This window comes from Saimiri boliviensis, chromosome 2 (genome assembly GCF_048565385.1).
Source record: "Saimiri boliviensis isolate mSaiBol1 chromosome 2, mSaiBol1.pri, whole genome shotgun sequence".
NCBI classification, from domain to species: Eukaryota; Metazoa; Chordata; class Mammalia; order Primates; family Cebidae; genus Saimiri; species Saimiri boliviensis.
Genome location: NC_133450.1, coordinates 233,034,505 through 233,059,834, shown reverse-complemented (window position 1 = coordinate 233,059,834; position 25,330 = coordinate 233,034,505). Strand labels below are relative to the sequence as shown.

The window sequence follows — 25,330 nt, the reverse complement described above, 5'->3', positions numbered from 1 at the left end:
AAGATGAGAGTTACTAATTTGGTTTTAACTGGAAGGAATTTAGGTGTTTTTAACTTCCCAGTGACTTACCTGATTGATTGCACGTAGTTACAACGTTACTGGTTGTACTCCTTAATTGCTGGCATCTTTTTTCTGGTATGTTAGATATACATTCTTTTGGTTTATCATTTAAAAGAATATTGCTGAGGAAGCATTTAAATGTTAATACTGTATTTGTTTATATTTATTGGATGCTTAATTAAATGTGTTTTATTTCCCTTTTCCTGAATGAAAAGAAATTAGAAGAAGAGAATCAACTATTTTGTGCACGTATTTTGTTCAGTTTAAAAGACATGGCATTGTGAAAACAGTGTAGTCTCTGGAGTTAGACCTGGAGTCAGAATGTATATCTGACATACTAGAAAAAAGATACTTGGGGCCGGGCGCGGTGGCTCAAGCCTGTAATCCCAGCACTTTGGGAGGCCAAGGCGGGTGGATCATGAGGTCAAGAGATCGAGACCATCCTGGTCAACATGATGAAGAAAAAAAAAATTTTTAATGTTACTCGAATATGTCAGTTTTATTGTTTATGTATACACACATTTGTTACTGAAAATTGCAAAAATAGCACATTGAAGGTCCTTTTATTGGAGTTCAAACTTTTGAAAACCAGAACATTTATTTATGCTGTAGCCAAACTACCCAGTGTTTTCTTTACATTCTTGCCCCATAAGTTGCTTTACTTCAATTCTTGATGTTGGGCTTCATCTCACTGACTTCAGGTTTCTAACACACATGGGAATCTTAGGACCTACTGGCTCTTTGGGTCACATCAGAGAGGAGAGCTAAAGTATGTTTTTTTTTTTTTTTTTTTTTTTGAGAGGGAGTTTCGCTCTTGTTACCCAGGCTGGAGTGCAATGGCGCGATCTTGGCTCACCACAACCTCCGCCTCCTGGGTTCAGGCAATTCTCCTGCCTCAGCCTCCTGAGTAGCTGGGATTACAGGCACGCGCCACCATGCCCAGCTAATTTGTTGTATTTTTAGTAGAGACGGGGTTTCACCATGTGGACCAGGACGGTCTCGATCTCTTGACCTCGTGATCCACCCGCTTCGGCCTCCCAAAGTGCTGGGATTACAGGCTTGAGCCACCGCGCCCGGCTAAAGTATGTTGAGGTTATTCAAACACATTCAAGCTGCATAGGTCTCTTACAAATTACTAGTATCATGGTAGAAATGAAAAGATAAAAGACATCACAGAACTCTTTTTTTTTTTTTTTTTTGAGACGGAGTTTCGCTCTTGTTACCCAGGCTGGAGTGCAATGGCGTGATCTCGGCTCACCGCAACCTCCGCCTCCTGGGTTCAGGCAATTCTCCTGCCTCAGCCTCCTGAGTAGCTGGGATTACAGGCACGCACCACCATGCCCAGCTAATTTTTTGTATTTTTAGTAGAGACGGGGTTTCACCATGTTGACCAGGATGGTCTCGATCTCTTGACCTCGTGATCCGCCTGCCTCAGCCTCCCAAAGTGCTGGGATTACAGGCTTGAGCCACCGCGCCCGGCATCACAGAACTCTTTATCAAAGTTATTGGTATACAGGCTGTCCTAGCATAGAGTAGCTTTTTCAACCTGGTATCTAAAATTACCAGCAAGAAAAGCACAGGAATAATAGTTTATGGATTGAATTGGCTTGGTGTCATGATTCCCTGTTACAGCATTCTCAGGCTATGATACATACAAACTGCAGCCACATTACAATGGTTCCCTTCTTGATGCATTTTGAACTCCGTTTAGGCCAATGTCTACTAGTTCGATTTCAATCCAAGGAAATCTGTTGAGTAACACATATCTCAATTTTACTCTATTTTCTTTCTGCATAGATAGCAGTGTTCTTACTTTGCCATTTCTGATGTCCTGGAAGGTTCTCTCCTATCCAGTTGTTGGAGTGAATCTTCTGGTAGAAGGGAAGGGGGGAATTTGGTACTAGGGTTGAAAGTCATGTTACTAAGGTTCTTTATTGACATCTCTGAGAAGAAGAGAGGCCCGAGTCGTCCTGGAAATTTTCTTCAGTGAGCATTTATGAAGACTCCGAGGTCAAGGTTGGGTTAAATTTTTGTGGTGGGTCCATCCGAGGTCTAGTCAAAGGCACTAAGCTCTTCCTGAATCTTTGGGACCCAGGGGAAAGTGATTCCAGCTCTCAAATTGCTACAAGGTAGCCTGGAAAGAAATCTATGACCCAGAGCCTGAAGACCCAAACTCTAGCAAATAATGGTGAAAGAGCCAACGGGCAAAGCCTTTTAAAACCTTCAATTTCTTATCTGTACACTGGGATAAAACCTATTGTATAAGGCTGTTTTGAGAGTTGCATGAAATGGACTTATAGAGTTCTCAGTACAGTTCCTGAAATACAGCAGCTGATGCCAGTAGATTTCCTTCCCTTTTCTACTTTTGAACTTTGCTGTAGTTATTGGCATTTTGTTTAATATGGCAGTAAACAATTGGCTTAATTGTGCATCAGTTTTCAGTCCAATTTAATTTTAAATTAGGTCTTTGCTGGTAGCCTCTTCATGACCTTAAAATTGCCACAAATCCTTTATAGAACAGGCCATGTTTGACTAAATATATAAACAGAGGGCCAGGTGTGGTGGCTGATGTCTGTAATCCCAGCACTTTGGGAGGCTAAGCTGGGCAGATCACCTGAGGTCAGGAGTTCAAGACCACATGACCAACATGGAAAAACCCCATCTCTACTAAAAATACAAAATTAGCCGGACGTAGTGGTACATGTCTATATTCCCAGCTACTTGGGAGGCTGTAGCAGGAGAAATGCTTGAACCTGGGAGGTGGAGGTTGCAGTGAGCCGAGATCATGCCATTGCACTCCAACCTGGGCAACAAGAATGAAATTGTTTCTGAAGAAAAAAAAAAAAAAGCCAGCGATGTATCCTTACAGACTTTTTAGTTTGATAGAGGACATGCAAATGCATATAGTGAGGGAATTCTGTGTGAAGGTTATCTGGGAAGAGAAGGTGATTTTATAGAATATCAGAATGGGAGAGGAAAGACATCTGGCTGGAGCGGAAAGCAGGAGCAGAGGCATGAAAGGAGTTAAAGAGACCATGGGGGATTTCAGTCCTAGCCAAAAGTTAGCCTCTTGTTTGTTTCACTCCTTCCTTCCTTTTCTTTCTTTTCATCTTCTGTCTTCCTTTGTGAGTGTGTTTATGTATAGCGTGGGATTAGAACACCTACCTCATCAGGAGTGAGCTTAAATGAAGTGAAATGATTCATAGGCTCCTGGTATTCAGTAAATGCCCAGTTGATACTGATGATGATGTCACCCCTGCCAGCACCACCTGTAGTTTCCTATGGCAGTTCTGTCTAGGGATGAATTTGGAGGCCACATTTTAAGTTCTGCATGTAACAGTAAGGTGGTTGGTGTTTAATCTGTAGGTAGAGGGAAGCCATTGAAAGGTAGGGACAGGATTGGACCTGTGTTCTAGAGCAGTATATTAATGCAGTTGGAGAGGTTTGAAGGAATCTGCCCACAAAGGAACTTTAATCTCCAGAGTCTAGCCTGTTAGAGAAGCTGGTGAAGTCATTTGAGGCATGAAGTATTGGTCTGAAGTTAGAATATTTAATGTTATGTTAAATGAGCTTTTTTTTTCCTGAAGGGGGAAGGGAGAAAGGATTTATTTAACGTGAATATTATTTTATCCAAACGTTGAGAGAATAGATGAAGAGACTAGTAAGGCATTTTTGTACCATTTGAGATGTTAGATTATAGTAGCATCTTAACAAAATAGGCAGATTTTTAAAAATACTAGATTATATTTGTTTGTAGTTGTTTATGTCTGGGCCTGTCTGGATATTTGAATTACTATTACTTGACACAGGCAGTAAGGACAGAAAAGAATGCTTTTACCTGCTTGGGTTGGTTGGTTTGTTTGTTTTGATGGAGTCTCCCACTGTTGCCTGGGCTGAAGTGCAATGGTGTGATCTCACCGTTGCTTCCTGCAACCTCCTCCTGGGTTCACGCGATTCTCCTGCCTCACCCTCCTGAGTAGCTATTACAGGAGCACACCACCACACCCGGCTAATTCTTTGTATTTTTTTTTTAGTAGAGACAGGGCTTCACTATGTTGAGCAGACTGGTCTCAAACTCCTGACCTTGTGATCTGCTTGCCTCAGCCTCCCAAAGTGCTGGGATTACAGGCTTGAGCCACTGTGCCTGACCTCCCTGAGCTGCCAGATGGAGTCTCGCTCTGTCACCAGGCTAGTATGGGGTGGCATGATCTCAGCTCACTGTAGCCTCTGCCTCCTGGGTTCAAGCAATTCTCCTGCCTCAGCTTCCCAACTAAGTGGGACTAGAGGTGTGTGCTAACACACCTAGGTCATTGTTGTATTTTTTTTTGAGATGGAGTTTTGCTCTTGTTACCCAGGCTGGAGTGCAATGGCGCAATCTCGGCTCACCGCAACCTCCGCCTCCTGGGTTCAGGCAATTCTCCTGCCTCAGCCTCCTGAGTAGCTGGGATTACAGGCACACGCCACCATGCCCAGCTAATTTTTTGTATTTTTAGTAGCGACGGGGTTTCACCGTGTTGACCAGGATGGTATTGATCTCTTGACCTCGTGATCCACCCGCCTCGGCCTCCCAAAGTGCTGGGATTACAGGCTTAAGTCACCGTGCCCGGCCCATTGTTGTATTTTTTAGTAGAGACAGAGTTTCACTATGTTGGCCAGGATGGTCTTGGTCTCTTGACTCTGTGACTCGGCCTCCCACCGCACCTGGCCAGATTTTTTTTTTGGAGGGAGGAGTTTGAGTCATTTTCTTTTTGCTTTCTCTGGAGCATAATTGTAGACCCATAGATTTTTATGTATCCAATGTGTATTTTTTTTTTTTTTTTTTTTTTGGATACAGTCTTACTCTGTCACTGAGGCTGGAGTGCAGTGGCACAATCTCAGCTTACTGCAACCTCTGCCTCGGTTCAAGCAATTCTCCCGCCTCAGCCTCCTGAGTAGCTGGGATTACAGGCATGCCTGGCTTTTTTTTTTTTTTTCTTTTTATTCTTCTAGATCTCCTGATAACTCAGCCTGGCTAATTTTTATATTTTTGGTAGAGAGGGGTTTCACCATGTTGGTCAGGCTGGTCTCAAACTCCTGACCTCATGATCTGCCCGCCTCTGCCTCCCAAGTGCTGAGATTACAGGCGTGAGCCACTGTGCATGGACATTTTTTTTTTTGAGACAGTCTTGCTCTGTCACCCTGGATGGAGTGTAGTGGTGTGATCTTGGCTAACTGCCACCTCCGCCTCCGGGTTCAAGCAGTTCTCCTGCCTCAGCCTCCCAAGTAGCTGGGATTACAGGAGTGCACCACCACGCCTGGCTAATTTTTTGTATTTTTAGTAGAGACAGGGTTTCACCTTGTTGGTCTGGCTGCTGTCAAACTCCTGACCTCAAGTGATCCACCCACCTCAGCCTCCCAAAGTGCTGGGATTACAGGCGTGAGCCACCATGCCTGACTTTATCAGTGTGTTTTAATGGAACACTCACTGTCTTTCCTCTGCTTGTCACAAGGTGGACATGTTGAGGTCCTTTCAAGCTAGTTCTCTTTCCTTTGACATGACACATACTCTCTGAAGCTTTTTTTGCTTTCTGACACAAGGTGTCTGAGGTTCACTTTGTGCTTTTCCTGCCAAATACCTATCAGTCATGTCTTTCAGCTTGTTTTGTTGACGAATAGAGTTTAGATACTAAAATCTGGGTGTTACATGTTCTTACTGTTAGGATGCCCATGCTTTTATTGGACAGCCATGGGAAATATACAGATTTGGATTTTTATATTGCTGTTTCTAGTTCAAATTTAACATCACAGTTTCTACTATGAGTTTGTCCTTTTTTCTCTAACGTTGAAAATTAACTTTCTTAGCAACTTTAATGTAATTGCTTTATCTTACAGTACAAATGTTGTAGTTTGAAAATAACACTGATAACAATAAAGCAACTGTAGGTTTATATTTGGTTATGGTTCTTTTTGTTCTTCAGATGTATCCACATAAGCATGTACAGTTGACATTCCGATTTGTAAGGCCATTTGTAAAGATTTTCTCTGATGATGTTACGTGTTTGATAATTAATTTGGTTTGTTTTTCTGAAATTCTTCTAATGTGTTTTTTATTTAATGTATTTTTTAATGTGTAGAATATATATGTGAACATTTATGTAGTTCAAAGGTCAGAGCTGTGTTAAAACGTTATGTTCATAGCCTCTTTTTTTTTTTTTTTTTTTTTTTGAGACAGAGTCTCTCTCTGTCACCCAGGCTGAAGTGTAGTGGTGCCATCTTGGCTCACTGTAGCCTCTGCTCCCTGGGTTCAAGCGATTCTCCTGCCTGAGCCTCCTGAGTAGCGGGGATTACAGTTGCCTGCCAATGTGCCCTGCTAAGTTTTGTATTTTTAGCAGAGACAGGGTTTCACCATCTTGGGCAGGGTGGTCTTGAACTCCTGACCTCATGTTCCACCTGCCTCAGTCTCTCAAAGTGCTGGGATTACAGGCGTGAGCCACCTCACCCGGTCCACAGCCTCACTTTCATTCTGTCCCTCCACAAATTTCTCTCCTTTCCCAGTTAATTGTTTCTGCTTTATTCTTTTGATATTTCATTTTTCAAATGTAAGCACATCTGTGTATTTTTATTTCCCTTTCTTAATAGGCAGCATTCCATGCACACTGCTCTACTTCCTTTTGCGTCATATGTTCTGGAGATCGCTTCATATAAGCTGTGTATTTTGTGCTTGCAGCTCATCACCTAATGATGAACATTTGGGTTGTTTATGTTCTCTCAGCTATTACAAATATTGCGGCAGTGAATAACCTTGTGCAGGTGTATATTGTTTTGTATTTATGCAGATACAGCTTTAAGGTAGATTGTTGGGTGAAAGTAAACACATTTGTAATTTTGTTTGTGTCAAAACAGTTACATTTTCTTTTTAAAACTTTTGAATTTTTTGTAGAGATGAGGTCTCATAGTGTTGCTCAGGATGATCTTGAACTCCTGACCTCAAGCAGTCCTTTCGCCTGGGCTTCCCAAAATCTCAGGATTACAGGCATCAGGCCCAGTTAATTTTTGTATTTTTGGTAGAGACAGGATTTTGTCTTGTTGCCCAGCCTAAAAAATCACATTTTCACGCCGGGTGTGGTGGCTAATGCTTGTATCCCTGCACTTTGGAAGGCTGAGGTGGGTGGATCCATGAGGTCAGGAGTTCAAGACCAGCCTGGACAACATGGTGAAACACCGTCTCTACTAAAAATACAAAAATTAGCTGGGCAAGATGGCACACACTGTGATCCCAGCTACTCTGCATGAGAGTCACTTGAACCTGGGAGGCGGAGGCTGCATGAACCAAGATTGTGCCATTGCCCTGCAGCCTGGATGACAGAGTAAGACAACATCTCAAGAAAAGAAAATTACATTTTTAAAAGGCAGATCCCATGTCAGCCTTTTACTGAAAACTCTCAGTGGCTTCCTGGTGCCTTAAAGACAAAAGTTTATAATGTAGTCTCAAGGGTATACATACAGTTCCTGGACATACAGTTTTACATCCCTTAAAAACAGGGGTACATTCGGAAACCTCGTTGTGAACATCATAGAGCGTAGTTACACAAACCTATATGGGACAGCCTACTATGCACCTAGGCTGTGTAATACGGTCTAATGCTCCTAAAACATGGTACAAAGTTGCTCTAGGCTACTAACCTGTACAGCATGTGACTGAACTGAGTACTGTAGGCATGCAACACAGGAGTACGTATTTGTGTATGTAAACATATCGAAGCACAGAGAAAGTACAGTGAAAACATGGTACAAGAGATAAATGGTATGCCTGTATAGGGCACTTACCATGATTGGAGCTGGCAGGACTGAAAGTTGCTCTGGGTTGAGTCTGTGAGTCAATGGGAAGGCATAGAATGTTACTCTTCACTGCTGTAGACTGTATGTAAACACTGTACAGTTAGGCTACACTAAATTTATAAAAAGTTCCTTCAGTAATTAACCTTAGCTTACTGTAACTTTTTAACCTAATAAACGTTTTAATTTTTTTTTTTAAACTATTTGTCTCTTTAAATAGCACTTAGTTTAAAACAGTCTCAGTATAATATGGATCCATTGTGGTATATGTGGTCTGTTGTTGACAGAAATGTCATTAGGTGGTGCATGACTAATTACTTTGGGCCTCAGCTTCATCTTATACCATTTTCCCCCTTGCTGTCTTTGCTCCAGCTGTGTGGGGCCTCCTTCATTCTCCTGTGCTCACCGTCTTCTCCACCAGGAATCTTGGCACTTGTTCTTTCCCTCTGTGTGGAATGCCTTTCTTTGTTAACAGTTATCCCTGGTCTTCAGAGTTTGACTGAAACATCACTTTTTTTTTTTTTTTTTTTTGAGACGGAGTTTCGCTCTTGTTACCCGGGCTGGAGTGCAATGGCGCGATCTCGGCTCACCGCAACCTCCGCCTCCTGGGTTCAGGCAATTCTTCTGCTTCAGCCTCCTGAGTAGCTGGGATTACAGGCATGTGCCACCATGCCCAGCTAATTTTTTGTATTTTTAGTAGAGATGGGCTTTCACCATGTTGACCAGGATGGTCTCGATCTCTCGACCTCGTGATCCACCCACCTCGGCCTCCCAAAATGCTGGGATTACGGGCTTGAGCCACCGCGCCTGGCGAAACATCACTTTTTAATGAAATTTTCTGTGTGCGTGCTTGCAAATTTTTACTAAGATAAGAGATTGGACTGTGCTGATATTCATCACCCACTCCAACAAGTGTCAGTTATCTGAAATTTTTTTTTTTTCATTTTTAAAGCATTTTTTTCCCAAACATTTTATTACATTCAATGTATTAGTAGCTAGTACAAGTAGTAAATAACAAAGCCTGTTTGTTTGTTTGTTTGTTTGTTTGTTTTATTGCATTTTAGGTTTCAGGGTACATGTGAAGAACATGCAAGATTGTTGCATAGGTACACACGTGGCAGTGTGATTTGCTGCCTTCTTCCCCATCACCTATATCTGGCATTTCTCCCCATGTTATCTCTCCCCTACTCCCCACCCCCCGCTGTCCCTCCACTATTTCCCCCCAACAGACCCCAGTGTGTAGTGCTCCCCTCCCTGTGTCCATGTGTTCTCATTGTTCAACACCCGCCTATGAGTGAGAGCATGCAGTGTTTGATTTTCTGCTCTTGTGTCAGTTTGCTGAGAATGATGGTTTCCAGGTTCATCTATGTCCCTACAAAGGACACTAACTCATCATTTTTGATGGTTGCATAGTATTCCATGGTGTGTATGTGCCACATTTTCCCTGTCCAGTCTATCATTGATGGGCATTTGGGTTGGTTCCAGGTCTTTGCTATTGTAAACAGTGCTGCAATAAACATTCGTGTGCATGTGTCCTTATAGTAGAACGATTTGTAATCCTTTGGATATATACCCAGTAATGGGATTTCTGGGTCAAATGGAATTTCTATTTCTAGGTCCTTGAGGAATCGCCACACTGTCTTCCACAGTGGTTGAACTAATTTACACTCCCACCAACAGTGTAAAAGTGTTCCTATTTCTCCGCATCTCTCCAGCATCTGTTGTCTCTGGATTTTTTAATGATTGCCATTCTAACTGGCAAAATACAGAAATTAATGTGGTGGCCCATGCCTGTAATCACAGCCACTCAGCAGGCTGAGGCAGGAGAATTGCTTGAACCCAGGAGGCAGAGATTGCAGTCAGCCAAGATTGCACCACTGCACTCCAGCCTGGAAACAGAGCAAGACTCTGCCTCAAAAAAAAAAAAAAAAAAAATAGCTGGGTGTGGTGGCTTGTGCCTGTAATTTTAGTTACTCGGGAGGCTGAGGTGGGAGGATCAGTTGAACTGGGAAAGTCGAGGCTGCAGTGAGCCATGATCATGCTACTGCGCTCTAGCCTGGGCAATAGAGCAAGACCCTAATAAAATATTAGTCCATAAGGACAGGTTCACCTAAGTGCATAGCCCTTAAATAAATAACTTGCATCATTGGTGGGACTATACTTTACTAGGACCTCTTTGGAGGATGAGTGCATTAAAACAGAATTTTTTTTTATTTTGAGATGGAGTTTTGCTCGTCACCCAGGCTGGACAGTGGTGCGGTCTCAGCTCACTGCAACTTCTGCCTGCTGGGTACAAGCTATTTACCTGCCAGAGCCTGCTGAGTAGCTGGGGATTACAGGCTCCTTCCACCATGCCCAGCTAATTTTTGTATTGTTGGTAGAAATGGGGTTTCCCCACATTGGCCAGGCTGGTCCTGCATTCCTGACCTCAGGTGATCCGCCCGCTCAGCCTCCCAAGGTCTTGTGATTGCAAGCATGAGCCACCGCACCCAGCCTTAAACAGATTTTAAAGTGCATGTACTCTGTGTATCCAGCAGTTTCACTGCTAGGAATTTCTCATATAGATTAATTTGAATAGTATACAAATATGTATGTGTAAGGTTTTTCATTATATCAGTGTTTGTGATTGAGAAAAATTAGAAACAGCTGTCCAAAAATGGAGTTAAGGTTGAGTAAATTGCCATTATACCCATACACTTTGCCATTGTTAAAAATAAGAGGTTGATAGGAAAAAAAAAATCATACAGCCATCCCTCCATATCAGGGAATTGGTTCCAGGACCCCCCAACCCAGTGGATACCAAAATCCACAGATGCTCAAGTTGCTTCTATAAATTGGTATATTTGCATATAACCTGTGCATATCTTCCTGTATGAGTAATCTGTCAATTGCTCATGTATGTAATACAGTATAAATGCTATACAAATAGTTGTTATACTGTATTGTTTAGGGAATAACTATAAGGAAAAAAGTTTATGTTTGGTACAGATGGAACCATCATTTTTTCCCCCAAATTTTTAAAATGTGAGGCTAGTTGAATCCACAGAAGTGGAGTCAAGGAATAAGAGGGCCCAGGGCTTACTGTATTACAGGGAAAATGTAACATTTAATAAGAGAAACAAGTTGTGGAACTGTATGTTCTCACTTATGTTGAGATGTTATATATCTGCTTTAAGCCTTTGCATAGAAATACATTGCTAAATTCCTAGCAGTCTTTTCCTTTTATTAATGCATACTATTTTCCATCTTTATGGGATGCATAAGGTGAATACTTGTTTTTGTTTGTTGTTTTTTGAGACGAGTTTTGCTCTTGTTGCCCAGGCTGGAGTGTAATGACACGATCTCAGCTCACTGCAACCTCCACCTCCCGGATTGAAGCACTCTCCTTCCTCAGCCTCCCGAGTAGCTGAGATTACAAGTGTTGTTGCCCAGGCTGGAGTGCAATGGCACTATCCTGGCTCACTGCAACCTCCACCTCCTGGGTTCAAGCGATTCTCCTGCCTCAGTCCCCTAAGTAGCTGGGATTACAGGCATGCGCCACCCCACCTGGCTAATTCTGTCTTTTTATTTTATTTTTTTGAGATGGAGTTTCTCTCTTGTTACCCAGGCTGGAGGGAAATGGCGCGATCTCAGCTCACCGCAACCTCCGCCTCCTGAGTTCAAGCAATTCTCCTGCCTCAGCCTCCTGAGTAGCTGGGACTACAGGCACGCGCCACCATGCCCAGCTAATTTTTTGTATTTTTAGTAGAGACGGGGTTTCACCTTGTTGACCAGAATGGTCTCGATCTCTTGACCTCGTGATCCACCCACCTCGGCCTCCCAAAGTGCTGGGATTATAGGCGTGAGCCACTGTGCCCAGCCCTAATTTTGTCTTTTTAGTAGAAACAGGGTTTCTCCATGTTGGTCAGGCTGGTCTTGAACTCCCGCCTCAGGTGATCCACCCACCTTGGCCTCCCAAAGTGCTGGGATTACAGGCTGACCCACCACGCCCTGCCCATGTTAGTTTTTAACATGAGTGTGTGTGTGTAGTTGTTAGTATGTTCTTTTATTATCTGTTCAGTGACTACAGGATCTGTGGTTATATCTTCTCTTTCAGTGCTGGCATTCTTAATTTGAATCTCCTCTATTATTTTAGCATCAGAAGATTGTGAACTTACTGATTGTATTAAAAAAACAATTTTAAGCTGTGTGTGGTGGCTTATGCCTGTAATCTCAGCACTTTGGGAGGCCACCATCCCACCCAGCTAATTTTTCTGTATTATTTGTAAATATGGGGTTTCACTGTGTTGGCCAGGCTGGTCTCACAAGTCCTGAACTCAGGCAATCTGCACGCCTCAGCCTCCCAAGTTCTGTGTTGAAGCCCTAATCCAGGATAGATGATGGTGTTTGGAGATGCGGCCTTCGGGAGTTCTTCAGGGTTAGACGAGACCATGAGAGTGGGGCCCTAATGTTGGGATTAGGGCCCTGGTAAGAAGCAGAGACCCCAGAGCTCTCTCTCCTCAACAGGAGGACACAATGAGAAGGCAGCTGTCTGCAAGCCAGGAAGAGAGCTGGCACCAGAACCTCACCACACTGGGACCCTAACCTTGGACTTCTGGCCCAGGCTGTGACAAACACATTTCTTTTTTTTTCTTTTTTCTTTTTTTTTTTTTTGAGACGGAGTTTCGCTCTCGTTACCCAGGCTGGAGTGCAATGGCGCGATCTCGGCTCACCGCAACCTCCGCCTCCTGGGTTCAGGCAATTCTCCTGCCTCAGCCTCCTAAGTAGCTGGGATTACAGGCACGCGCCACCACGCCCAGCTAGTTTTTTGTATTTTTAGTAGAGACGGGGTTTCACTATGTTGACCAAGATGGTCTCGATCTCTCGACCTTGTGATCCACCCGCCTCGGCCTCCCAAAGTGCTGGGATTACAGGCTTGAGCCACCGAGCCCGGCAGACAAACATATTTCTTAATAATGTCCCGTCCATCCCCCAAGTCTATGACACTTTATCCTAGCAGCACTATATGACTAGCACAAGGTCTGTCATCTCAGGAACTTCCTTCCTAAGTGGTATCTGGAAACCGTGCATCAGCGCCATGGGAAAGAATGAAGAAAGACTCAGCCCTTTACGATGGTCAGCACACCTCCACCCCAAGTGCAGTATATCACACGTGAACCAGGAGTGCTGTGGGACACAGTGAAAGGGAATCTGCAAACACCCATGATGTCATCACATCCATGCTCAGGGAAGCCAGGCAGCTCACTCACACCAGGTGCTGGAGGTGTGCTGAGGCTCTCAGTGAGCTTGGCCTCCCTGCTCACGAACCCAGGTCACACAGTAAAATGTAATAGAAACCACACAGGAAAATATGATGGAAACCAATATACCCACCGCATAGATGTGAGCCATGCTAACATTCTACTGTTTGCTCATTTTTTAAATAAAAGCTTTATTAAGACATTCACATAGCATGCTTTCACTCACTGAAATTGTACAATTTGTGTTTTACATAGAATTTGCAACCATCACCACATTAAATTTATTTATAGAATTCACAGCCGTCACTGCATTAAGTCTACTTACAGAATTTGCAAGCATCACCTCGATACACTTTAGAACATTTTTATCGCCTCAAAAAGAAACCCTTGGTCATGGTGGTTCACTCCTGTAATCCTAGCACTTTGGGAGGCTGAGGCAGGTCAATTACCTGAGGTCAGGAGTTCATGACCAGCCTGGCCAACATGGTGAAACCCCGTTTCTATTAAAAATACAAAAAATTAGCTGGGTATGGTGGCAGGAGCCTGTAATCCCAGCTACTCGAGAGGTTGAGGCAGGAGAATCGCTTGAACCTGGGAGGCGAAGGCTGCAGCGAGCTGAGATCTCGCCACTGCACTCCAGCCTGGACAACAACAAAACTTGGTCTCAAAACAAAAAACAAAAAAACCCTAGGTTGGGCTCGGTGGCTCATGTCTGTAATCCCAACAATTTGGAGGCCAAGCTGGGTAGATCACTTGAGCTGAACTCAAGACCAACCTGGCCAACATGGCAAAACCCCTTCTCTACTAAAAATACAAAAACCAGCCGTTCGTGATGGCCACATGTGATCCCAGCTACAGGAGAGGCTGAGGCAGGAGAATTGCTTGAACACCAGAGGTGGAGGTTGCAGTGATTGTGCCACTGCACTCCAGCCTAGCACCTGGTGGCAGAGTGAGACTCTGTCTCAAACAAAACCCCAAAAAACAAAAAAACCCAAAACCTAGTCGTTCAGCTGTCTCTCCATCTACACCCTAGGCCTATGTAACCACAAGTGTACTTTCTACATAGCTCTACATACTCTGTACTTTCATATAAATGGAATCATACAATATATGTCGTTCACAACCTGTCTTATTTTACTTCGAATATTTCCAAGGTTCATCCATGTTTTTAGCGCCTGTCATTACATCAAATCTTTCTGTTGCTGAATAATATTCCATTCGTGGATATCCTGAAACTTATTTGTACATCAGTTGATGAATATTTGGGTTGTTTTCACTTTTTGGCTATTGTGAATAACACTTCTAAGATATTTGTGTACAATGTTTTGTGGGGATGTATGTTTTCATTTCTCACAGCTATATACCTAAGAGTGAAATTGATGGGCCACATGGAAACTCTTTGTTTAATAACTGAAGAAGGTACCAGACTATTTCCAGAGTAGGGATACCATTTTATATACCCACTAGCTGTGTCAGGGTCTCAGTTTTTCTCCATATTCCAGCCGTTTATCATCTCTCTTTTTGACAGAGTCATCCCAGTGATTCTGAAGTCCCATCTCATCGTAGTTTTCATTTGTACTTCCGTGGCGTTGAACCTCTTTCCTGTACTTATTGTTCATTTGTATATCTTCTTTGAAGCAATGTGCACTCGACATTTACTCATTTTTAACTGGTTTGTGTGTTGTCACTGAGTTATAAGAACTCTCTATGTATTGCCGATAAAAATCCTTTCAGGGGGCCAGGTGAGGTATCTCATCCCCAGTAATCCCAGTACTTTGGGAGGCCAAGATGGGTGGATCACCTGAGGTCAGGAGTTCAAAACCAGTCCGGCCAATATGGTGAAACCCCGCCTCTACTAAAAGTAAAAAAATTAGCTGGGCATGGTGGTGTGTGCCTGTAATCCCAGCTATTCAGGAGGCTGAGGCAGGAGAATGGCTTGAACCCAGAATGGGGAGGTTACAGTGAGCCAAGATTGCACCATTGCACCCTGGAGCATCTTGAGGAACGAGTGTGGCTGGCCCCCGTGGGTCCCCCAGTGCCTGGCATCTTTCTGTCCCTCTGCTCTCCCTCACAGACCCCCTCCACTGAGCAGCACAGCCCTGAGGACAGAGGCCCCGAGAGCATTTCCAGCACAACTATATTTATTTGTATTTACACGAGACACCCAGGGCATTGCTCCCCATCCCCAACCCCTACCCCTAGGCCCTCCCTTCCTGTTCAGCCACCCTCTTCGTCCTCTTCCTCTCCCACCCTCTTTCTCCTCTTTCTCTCCCACCCTCCAAAGCTAAGGTGCAGCAAGATCAACAGTAGGGGAGAAGTCTTTGCTTTGGGTCACCTGGTGCGCGAGGGTTCGAGAGTTGACAGCCTAGCCCTTGGGGATTGGCACCGGAGAGCCTCCCCTGTGGCCCCTACTTTTTATAATGCCGCTTTTTCTTCCTCTTAGAGACCAAGGGGTCACCTTTTCTCTTTTGAGACTGTGAGGGGCCACCCAGCCCCCAAGCCAGGGATTGCGCCCCAGAGACTCTGAGCCCAGGCTCTAGGTAGGGCGTCTGTTCAGCAGGGGATGGGCCTCCGAAGAGAGCTCGCTTCTTGGACTTGGTGGCAGTTGCAGGCGCTGGGCTGAGGCCTCTTCTCTTTGCAGGTTGGGACTGAAGAGCTCCCTGGGATCCCCACCCTTCTGGGCTGAGAAGGCCCGAGGCAGGGACAGGGCTCTGGGACAGCTTCCAGGGCCGCAGCCTATAGTTGGTACCCACGACAGAAACCATACCAGGGAATTCCCTCTCCTTCTCACTTGACCCTTTAGAGAGCCTGTGTGACTCCTTGACAGGAGAGGCTCCAGGGAGACCCCAGGTGTCCTTGGTCCCCATGCCTGGGCAGGTGAGTCTGTGGTCCTGGGGAGGAGAGTGTGGCTGGGCAGCCCTGAGCCAGCAGGAATCCAGTCTCTCCAAAAGCACAACAGGTTTTTTGGACCTGGCCACCCCAGTACACACTCTGCCTCGTCCCTCAGGGTCCCGGGAGGCCGTCTGGGGGGAGGGTCTGTGGTCCTGGGGAGGATAGTATGGCCGGGCAGCCCTCAACCTGCAAGAGTCCAGCCTTTCCAAAAGCACAACAGGGTTTTTGGACCTGCTTATGCAGGCTCTGCCTCGTCCCTGAGGGTCCCAGGCAACCGTCTGGGGTGGGCAGGTTTCCATGCTGACCCCTTGATGGGGGCAAGGGACATCTCTCTCTGCACCTTGGCCCGCTGCAGACTCAGAAGAGGTTGAGCCCAACTGGGTGGTGCCATGACCAGGGGCTGCCCTCGCACACCGTTCCTCCTTCAAGGATAGGCGGCGCTTCTCCACTACCTGCGGGAGGAAAGGGGACACTTACTGGCACTGCCCCAAGTGTGAGCAGGGCCCAGGGTGGTGGAGACCAGGGCACTTGGGCGGCAGGCAGGGAAGCCTGAGGCAGCTGGCGTGTCAAAGACAGAGGGTGTGGTTCTGCCGGGCATCCCGCTGGGCCTCACTGCAGTTTGCATCCTGACTCCCCTCCCTGGCTGCTCTCCATCCTGCTCCATCTGAACCTGCACCTCCGCACTTCGGAGCGGCTCCTCAAGAAGCCGAGCATCCCCCCAGGATCGGGTAGACAGTCAGGTGGGGCTTGTGTGTTGGGTCCCTCCTGCCCCCAGGGTACTTGGGTTCCCCTCCCTCCCTGCTCTACCTGGGCAAGGGTGAGTCCTTCCTCCTGCTCCAGCTCCTGGCTTAGGGCCAAGAAATCCATCTGTGGATCTGGAGAAAGCAATTCTTCCAGGAATCGGGGATGAATGACAGCCCCTACCTGGAAACAGAAGGAACATGGCGTGTGCTTCCCAGGCAGGGAGTAACCTGGAGCCAAGGACACCTGGAGGAGATGCAGAAAGCAGCGAGCGCCCCGTCCCCACCCTTCTGAAGCTGTCTCATACCATGGCGACCACCAGCTCCACACACAGACCACAGACCTGGTAGCATCCACACATGCAGACAGAGACACACAAACCACACACAGACACACACCCACATATGACACAGGAAAATACACAGACACAAGTAACATACACGCCACACTCACACCCACACAGACGCATAGTAACAAATCACAGAGACAAACACACAGACACTCAAATCCACGGAAACACATGAACCCACCCCCTTCGGAGTAGCTAAGGAACAGCGCTTAATTCCAAGGACCTGCGAGTGTCACCCCCTGGAATTCTGCAGACCCCAGCACTTTAGGCCAGCCCACCTTGGTGATGAAGTCTTTCTGGGAACACAGATTGTCAGCATAGCTCAGGACGCCTGGGTCTAGAAGCATCCCATCCCCTTCCTGCTCCACTTCGCCCTCTTCCCTTTGTCCCGGGAGCTCCCCGATGGCCTCAGTGGGAGACCCCAGCAGCTCCTCCATGATGTCCACATACTCCTGCACCACTTCAGGGGGGATCTCCTCGGGGGCCTTGGTCTCCGCTGGCCGCTGGGGCCTGGGTGGTGACAGGCAGGCAGGCGGGGCCTTGGGGCCGGCCTTGCTGGGAAGGTGCACTGAGGCAGGGAGGGAGGGCGATGGACATGGTTAGGGCTGCTCCTCCTGCCTGCACCACACAGGGGAGGGCAGGGCTAAGCGACATGAAGTGGGTCCTAACTGGGTCAGGACCACCTGAACCACAGTGCCCCCAGAGGAGATGCCGCAGGAGGGGCACATGGGAGACAGCATTGTTTTAGAGGAAGCTTGGAGTCACTGATACGCTGAGTACTCTACCCACTCATCCCTGCTTCCTGGGCAGATGGTTGCGTTTTGGAATGGCGAGGGGAGGGAATAGGTAGGAAACGTGACCAGGTGAATACCCACTTCATGACCATGGGCTGCCCAGCCCCCCGGCCGCCCTGAGCTGTCTTGTTGGAAGGAACAAATCTCTCTCTTGAAGGGAGGAATGGGGTGTGGGGACAGTGGCCTCCCTTGGCCCCTGTGGCCTTTGCCGTGGCTCCAGTGGGAATGTAGGAAGCAGTACCTGGCTGCTTGACCACCTCAGGGGCCAATGGTCCTTGAGGTTCAAGCCTCGGCAGGGCTGGAGGAAGGAGGCACTGGGGCTCCTTCATCCACTGTGACTTCTGAATCTGCATCTCCTCCTCAGCCTCAAACTCCAGGAACCTGGGGTGAAGAAGGTGCAGGCTGTGGTGAGAGGGTCCAGGCCCCCTGCCCCCAGGACCAGGCAGCAGCCAATGGCAGTGATGGGAAGGAGTGCCTCGGGCAGGTTGTCCAGGCCCTCCCTGGGTCGAGGCCCCTAGTCCCAGGAGGGAGCTGCTCCCAGAGTTCCAGGCTCACCCTCCTTCACCTGGCCCCTGCAGAGCCATGGCATCAACAGGGATTCCTGAGTCAAATCAGGGCCACGAGGCCCAGGAGGGCACTAGGGGGACCCCTTCTCCAGGCCCAGCTGGCCAGGGGTGGGGTTTATGGCAGAAGGTGTCAGGGATGTTGCCCAGATGCCAGAGTCCTCAGGTTGGGACTATGGGTCCCTGAAGGATAACCCAGGAGGACGAGGCATGGGAGACACCTGGTCAGGAGGAAGCAAAAGCTGGGCCCAAAAGACAGGGCCCCTTTCCCCTGAGGCTGCTGTCTGTGTGTCTTAACGGAGGGGACTGCCCAGTAGCAAAGGCAGGCAGGCCAGAGATGAGTCTCATGGTGTCCTGGACGCAGGTGTCTCATGACCCAACGCAGGTTTCTCCAATCCTGGCCAGGCCGGGATGGGTGAAAACTGACTTCTGGCCACTGCTGTGGGGAGAGTGCACCCCGCTCTGTCTGTAGTCACCAGCGCCCCTTCCCCCCATTCCAACATCTGGAGGTGACCACCTTTGGACTGCGATGCTTGCACTGCAGAGCTTCCCACGGCGGCAGGATAGAGACCCCAGAGCGCTCTAGGAGGGCGGAGCAGCTTCCTGAGGGAGCCAGGGGCCAGGAGGGCCTGTCTTTGTCCACACCCTCCTCATGCTCCACGCCTAGATGCCACCGTGACCACCGCGCCTCTGTCACCGTCTCTTACCCTGCCATGAGGGCTCTGCCCATGCACACCAGACTCACTTTTTCGCCATCTCGTAGTAGATCATCCGGTCAAAGTTGCTCGTGTGCTGCCATTCCCGCATGGCCCACAACAGTCCCTCCTCCAGGGTCATGCTGGGCTTCCGCCGGGCCAGGGATCTGAGAACTGGGCTGTAAGATGGTGCAGTCAGTCCCAGTCCACAGGCCCACCCTCCATCCCAAGGCCACCTGGTCCCAGCACCCAGGCCCTGTTCCCCCCACACCTGTCCTGCCATTCGTCCCTGTCCTTTTCTCCCCCTCATGGACAGGACACGCCCCCAAGATCAATCATTAATACAAGCCACTGGGTGGCCTCTCCGACTGCCCCTCGAGTGTTGTAGTTTTGACAAGTGAACTCTACTCAGTGTTACAGTGTTGACAAGTGAACTCAGTAGTATGCGTCGAATGTGTGTGTCCCCAGCATTCCTGTGCTGAAGCCCTTAGCCCCTGTCTATCGCTATTTGGAGTCAGTCACGGTTGGAGCAAATCATGAGGGTGGGATCCCGTCATGGCATCCGGTCCCTGATAAGGGCAGGAGGAGACACCAGGGCTCTCCCTCTCAGCCACAAGAGGACACAGTCAGAGGCAGCCCTCTCCAGCCAGGACACCAATCTGCTGTCGCCTTGATCTGGGGCTTCCGGCCTCTGGAACTGGGAGATGTGACTGAGTCCTGATAAAGTACCTAGTCTATAGGATTTGTTATGGAGGAGCCTGAGCTGACTCAGACAGCACGCACACACAGAATGACCAGGGAGCGAGGGTTAACGTGCAGGTTCCAGGGCCCCAGGACTGAGCATTTAACCAGCTTCCTGGGGACTCTGGAGCAAGGCAGCCCCTGGGGACGCAGCCTGAGGGTCCTGGAGAAGAGCAGAAACCAGAACCAAAGGAGAGCGGCATCCAAGCCCACTGCATGTGGAGCCTGTGAGCCTGGGGCGGCTCCACTCCGAGAATCAGGGTCCCCAGTGCACCGGGACTCAGCTCCAGGGGAGAAGGCAACCAGTCCCAGGATGCAGGGGCGGCAAGATTTTTGGGAGCAAAGATGGCATCGCCTTACACCTACACCCTGCGCAGGGGACTTGCCTAGGGGAGTGGCCAGTGTGTTCCCTCGTGGATGTGCTCAAGCTCCCGTGGAATATGGGTTTGCTCATCAGCGGGAGACACAGGGTCACAGAGGCACCACAGGATGGAGAGAGGCAGGACTGGGACTGAAACGACAAACTCTCCCAGATGCTGGCATTGCTGCCTCAGGCACCACAGTCCACGGCCCTGGGCTGCTGGGCTCGTGGTGCACTCAGAGCCATCAACGGAGCCTGTGGCTTTGGGGAACGCTGTCCTACATGGCCTACTCCTGATGATAGCAATAGGGACAGTAATCATAAGTGCTATCATATAATGTGTCACAGCATGTGCCGGGCACTGTGCTGCCTATGTGTGTCGTAAGTGAGCTCAAGTCACCTCTTCACCGTCCTCTGAATGAAGCATCGTCGTCCCTTTTTCTAGAAGGGATCCAGGGCGAAGCTCCAAATACCTGCCCAGCGTGGACCCTAGTGCGGGGCCCAAGACCATCCCCTGTGCAGGCTCCACCACCGCTGTGCCAGCGGGACCTCGGCAGAACAGTGGGCGTGTGCCAGGTTCCTGCAGCTCCCAGCCCCAGCCCCATGTGCTGTGTCCCTGTCCTTTGCCACCCAGGTCAAGGGGAGGCACTGGGGCAAACTCAAAGTCCTAAACCCAACCCGTGGCTCATGTCGGACCGGGAACCCTCTCTGACCTGGGTCTTCTGTAAACATTGTCATGAAAATGACTGAAAGTAAGGATTGGCTGGACTCACGGCACAGTGAGGGGCAGGTGACCTGAGGCCCCGAGAGTCTGTCCTGAGCGGCAGCCAGATTAATGTTGCTAAAAATGTGCCCTTCCATAGTGCAAACCATTGCCTTCAAGACTACCCTGCAAGCTCCCCTGAACAGTGTGACCTCCCGTCCATCCAGCAGCCTCTTTACGGGTGAGCTGCAGGACGAGCTCCGGTGCCCCGAGGACACTCACATGAAGAAGCAGGAAAGCGCTTCCCTGTCCGGACTCTGGGGAAGGTGCCTCCGGGCCAGGGGCTTGTAGCGCTGCCAGAGTCGGAAGTTCTCATACACGCTCTTGGGGTTGCAGGAGTCGTCTGGTGGGGCCTTGGCCTGGGAGGGAGCCAGGCTGCCCTCTCCATGAGCCCCTTGTGGCCATGGCCAAGCATTCCCTGGGGCCACGATGGGGGCCTGCTGGGGAGCTGGTGGTGGTGGTGCTGGAGGAGGAAGGCTCTGGGACCAGCCTCCCTCACAGGCCTGGGTGCCCCCAACGACCTGGGCGGCCATACCAGTCACCACAGGGGCTGCTGCTAGGAGTCGGGGAGGTGGACATGCGATGCCCTCACAGACGGCACCTGGAGCCTGCCAGATGAGGGGGGCCTGAGTTAGGACCAAGGTCTGTGCCTGAGGGGCCTTCGCAGACCCCACTTCTGTCTTCATCTGGAGAGGGACGTTGGAAGCCCCAGGCCAATTCAGTCCTTGGCCATCCTGTACTGCCGCCAGAGGGGTCCTGGGGAAGGTAGACAGCACCGGAGGGCCGCCTGGAGAAACTGCTGCAGTCACGAGGGGCGGCCCATGTGCTGGGCTGGGAGCAGGTGTGGTGAAGGTCAGAGCCGTGAACACTGGCATGGAGGCGCCAGGGTTCTCGGTCACACCCGGTCCCAGCACTGGGTATGCTGTGGAGACAGAGGAAAGAGGTGAATGAACTGGGATCTCCAGGTCTGCAGTAGTCACTGGGAATCAGAGGGGTGTCCCAACAGCTGAGGGTGTGTGACAGGGAAACTCTGTAGCTCTCAGGTGTCCCTGCGTGTGCATTGGATGCTCTGTTCCTCCACGGGTGGGTTGCTTCGTTAGAGAGCCTGGCCCCGGCTCCACTAGACTCCCTGACCCCTGTGTGCCAAGAAGCAATAGCCAAGCTTTCGTTGTCTCTGAGGGTCTCCCTTGGGCATCCGTGGCAGACCCTGCCAGCCTTACAGGCATCTCCCAAGCCATGGGTCAGGGATGAATCTCTCGCCGGCTCGGTGGCCCTCAGCATGCTCAGCTGCAGGTGAGGGGCCTCCCCCAGGGCAGTGCTCTGTACTCAGAAGGCCTACAGGAAGCCAGAGGGTTCCTAATATTATGGTCCCATCTCCTCTTCAGTCCTTCTTTTCCTGAAGCTCTTGTACACCCCTTTCTTTCCTAGCTTAGCACAAGAAAAGAAAACTACTGAATAGACCAGGGGTGGTGGTTCACACCTGTAATCCCAGCACTTTGGGAGGCTGAGGCTGGCGGATCACCTGAGGTCAGGAGTTCAAGACCAGCGTGGTCAACATGGTGAAACCATGTCTCTACTAAAATGCATAAGCTGAGTATGGTGGCGCACACCTGTAATCCCAGCTACTCAGGAGGCTGAGGCAGGAGAATTGCTTGAACCCCGGAGGCAGGGACAGCAGTGAGCCAAGATTGCACCACTGTGTTCTAGCCCAGGTGACAGAGCAAGAGTCTGTTTAAAAAAGAGAAAGAAAGAAAGATGGAAAACCACTTAATGGAAATCTCTCTCAAGCCAGCGCCCTGTGAACCCTGAAGATAACCTATAATGCTTCAGGCCCAGCGTGCAACTGATTGTCATGGCATCACGTACAGCAAGTGCTAAACCGGGGTCAGAGTCAAGCCACCCTTTCCTCAGTGGTAGGTGGTCCTGGCTGCCACTCAGGATGCTCTGTTCTGATTCAGGGAGCAGGTCTGAGAAGCAGTGGTGGCGTTCCCTGAGATACTGTCATTGTGCAGCCAGCAAGAGCAGCACATGATTAGAGCACAGCCAGCAAGTGGTGAGCAGTGGGGCTGTCAGGGGAGGTGTCCGGGGTTTTTCACAGCTGCTGGTCATGTTACAGTAGGTCGTGAGACAATGAGCCCATCTCTGGTCCTTTGCCTTTGAGCTCCCAATAACTGAATATAGTGACCAACCAAGAACCAGAGTTCTTGGGACACAGGCTAGGTGTGGCAGAGTTGTCTGGAGCTCATTCCTGTTCACTAGGACCTCATGCAGTCTCCAGTCAAGGGGAATAGGGATACAGCACGTGCACCTGATCAGTCAGGACACACATCCTAACTTTAATAATAACAGTAAGAGGACCATCTTCCTTTTTGTGCGATACTCTCTTTCCTCCTGAAAAGGAAACCAGTCTTTCCAGACCCTTCCACTGAGAACCCGCAAGAGTCCACACCTGTCCCCTGTTCATGAGGTAGTAGACATGGAATAGAAGCAAATTCTTCATCTCCACGATAACACAAAGTGCAGAGGACAGGCCATGAGCTACCAGACAAGAGGAAGTGGGTCTGAAGACCTGAGTTTCCACAAAACGATGAACAATTCAGAACAACCTGGGAAGCCCAGACCGTGTTGCCTGAACTTCCCCAACTGCCACCACCCCTGTTAAATCAGAGCCAACAGCCACCTGAACTGACGGAGAAGCCACCTCTGGGGAGGGAGCTGAGAGGCTGCGGCAGTTACAGTAGCCCCCAACCTCGCCCACCCAGAGGCTGTCACTGCATGCTGTATCACAGACAACCCACCCAACAGGTTTCTGGCTGAGACCCCTTCTCCCCACTCCTCCCTAAGATCTAGAAAAGTCCAGTCCAAATCCCTCTGAACACTATGGAAGGATACCTTCCAAGAGCCTGAAGACGCAACACAGGGCTTAGACTTGCCCTCCTTCGGCCACCAGTACAACACGATCGCTCCCTACAAATGAACGGTGACATGACCCATCCCCCTCTAGAAACAATCAGTACATCCACTCTGTCCTTTCACCTACACGGTGTATTCCCCAGGCACCTTGGTCCACCTGTAAGGAGCTGTCCTCCCTAACCACAGACTCAGGATGCCATGGCCTTCCCCAGGTGTGATGTCTTTGAGGACATTCAGTGCTCTGTCCCTCACTCAACGTCAGCCGTATCAACTGTCCCCAGGGCAGTGTCAAATTTGAATTCCCAAGGATTTGAAACAGGACAGAGACTTGGATAATGCCCTGGTCTCTACGGGCTTACCTCCATTTGAAGCCATCCCCTCAGGCTGGGTGCTGATCACCGCTGTCTGACAGTTTCCACAATGAGAAAAGTCAAGGGCAGGACCCAGAGAGTGAACTGCCTCAACAGATTCTCCTGAGTTCAGGTGGATCAGGGAAAATTTGAAAGTAAATATGTTTAGAACATAGGACCCCAGACATTCTGCAGAGGGGGAGGGGCAGTGCAGCAGGTACTGGTAGGGGTGGGGGACATTCTGTGAAGAGCTCCAGCCAATAGGCAAGAACTGAGGTTCCCTTCCAGTTGGACGGCAGCAGCGCGGACTGTGTGCGCCTCTTTCGGCAACTTTTAAATTGTCCTTCTGACTCACAGCACAAAGCTTCAACCTGATGTCCCCTTTACTTCCATTCTTTATCAACAGACCTACTTTTGTGCCCCTCAATCCATGCTCCTTCCCACTTGGGCTCTTTCCCGCTCTTGATGAATTTCAACAGGGGCTGCACTTCCTAAACACAATTTAGGACACTTCCCAGGAAGCCCTGTGTTTGTCAGACGATCCACGTCTGGATCCTCTGCCTGGTTCACATGATCTAGGCTGTTAGGTGTCTGTGTGGCCATCATTGTTATGGAAGCCGTCCTTGTGTCCCAGGTTGTGTATGTTGCTGGAATCTGTCCACGCTAGCAGACCAGCCTTACTTCCCATCTCCTTTGCTGGAAAGCCTCAGTCCGGGAAAGACTGGCTATGTGGCCAGAAAGCCTTTCATTTTGTTTCCCAGCGTACTGTGCTGGTATTAAATGTTTATTTTTTTTATCTATTAAATGATTTTAATTTAACCAAGCAATACTTTTGCATGGCTCAAAATTCAAATTGTGCACAGTGGAATAGGCAGTGACCAGTCTTCCTCCCACATTTTTCCCTGTGCACAGCATTTTCTTTCCTGGAGCAAATGGATGTTCTGATTGTTTGTCATTTTTCCACAGATAAATTATGCAAACAAAAGCATAGTGAAGCTATTTTTGCCATCTAAAAATGCTTTCAGTTGTTTTTGGGTAAAAGTTAATATATTA

The 25,330-nt window shown here is 48.7% G+C and overlaps 2 protein-coding genes across 3 annotated transcripts in view; one reads left to right on the top strand and one right to left on the bottom strand.

Moving 5' to 3' along the window:
- The window catches only part of LOC120366414 (uncharacterized), a 100,216-nt gene that overhangs the window by 1,922 nt on the left and 72,964 nt on the right, over positions 1-25,330 (top strand). The window lies entirely within an intron of this gene.
- Positions 15,524-24,880, bottom strand: LOC101033214 (NUT family member 2G). The gene is made up of 9 exons (XM_010348830.3): positions 24,722-24,880; positions 24,287-24,623; positions 21,237-21,936; positions 19,200-19,328; positions 18,133-18,272; positions 17,376-17,665; positions 16,815-16,931; positions 16,283-16,459; positions 15,524-16,138 (listed from the first exon to the last, which is right to left on the bottom strand). Exons 1-9 carry the CDS (start codon positions 24,878-24,880, stop codon positions 15,524-15,526), a joined length of 2,664 nt encoding a protein of 887 aa, XP_010347132.3.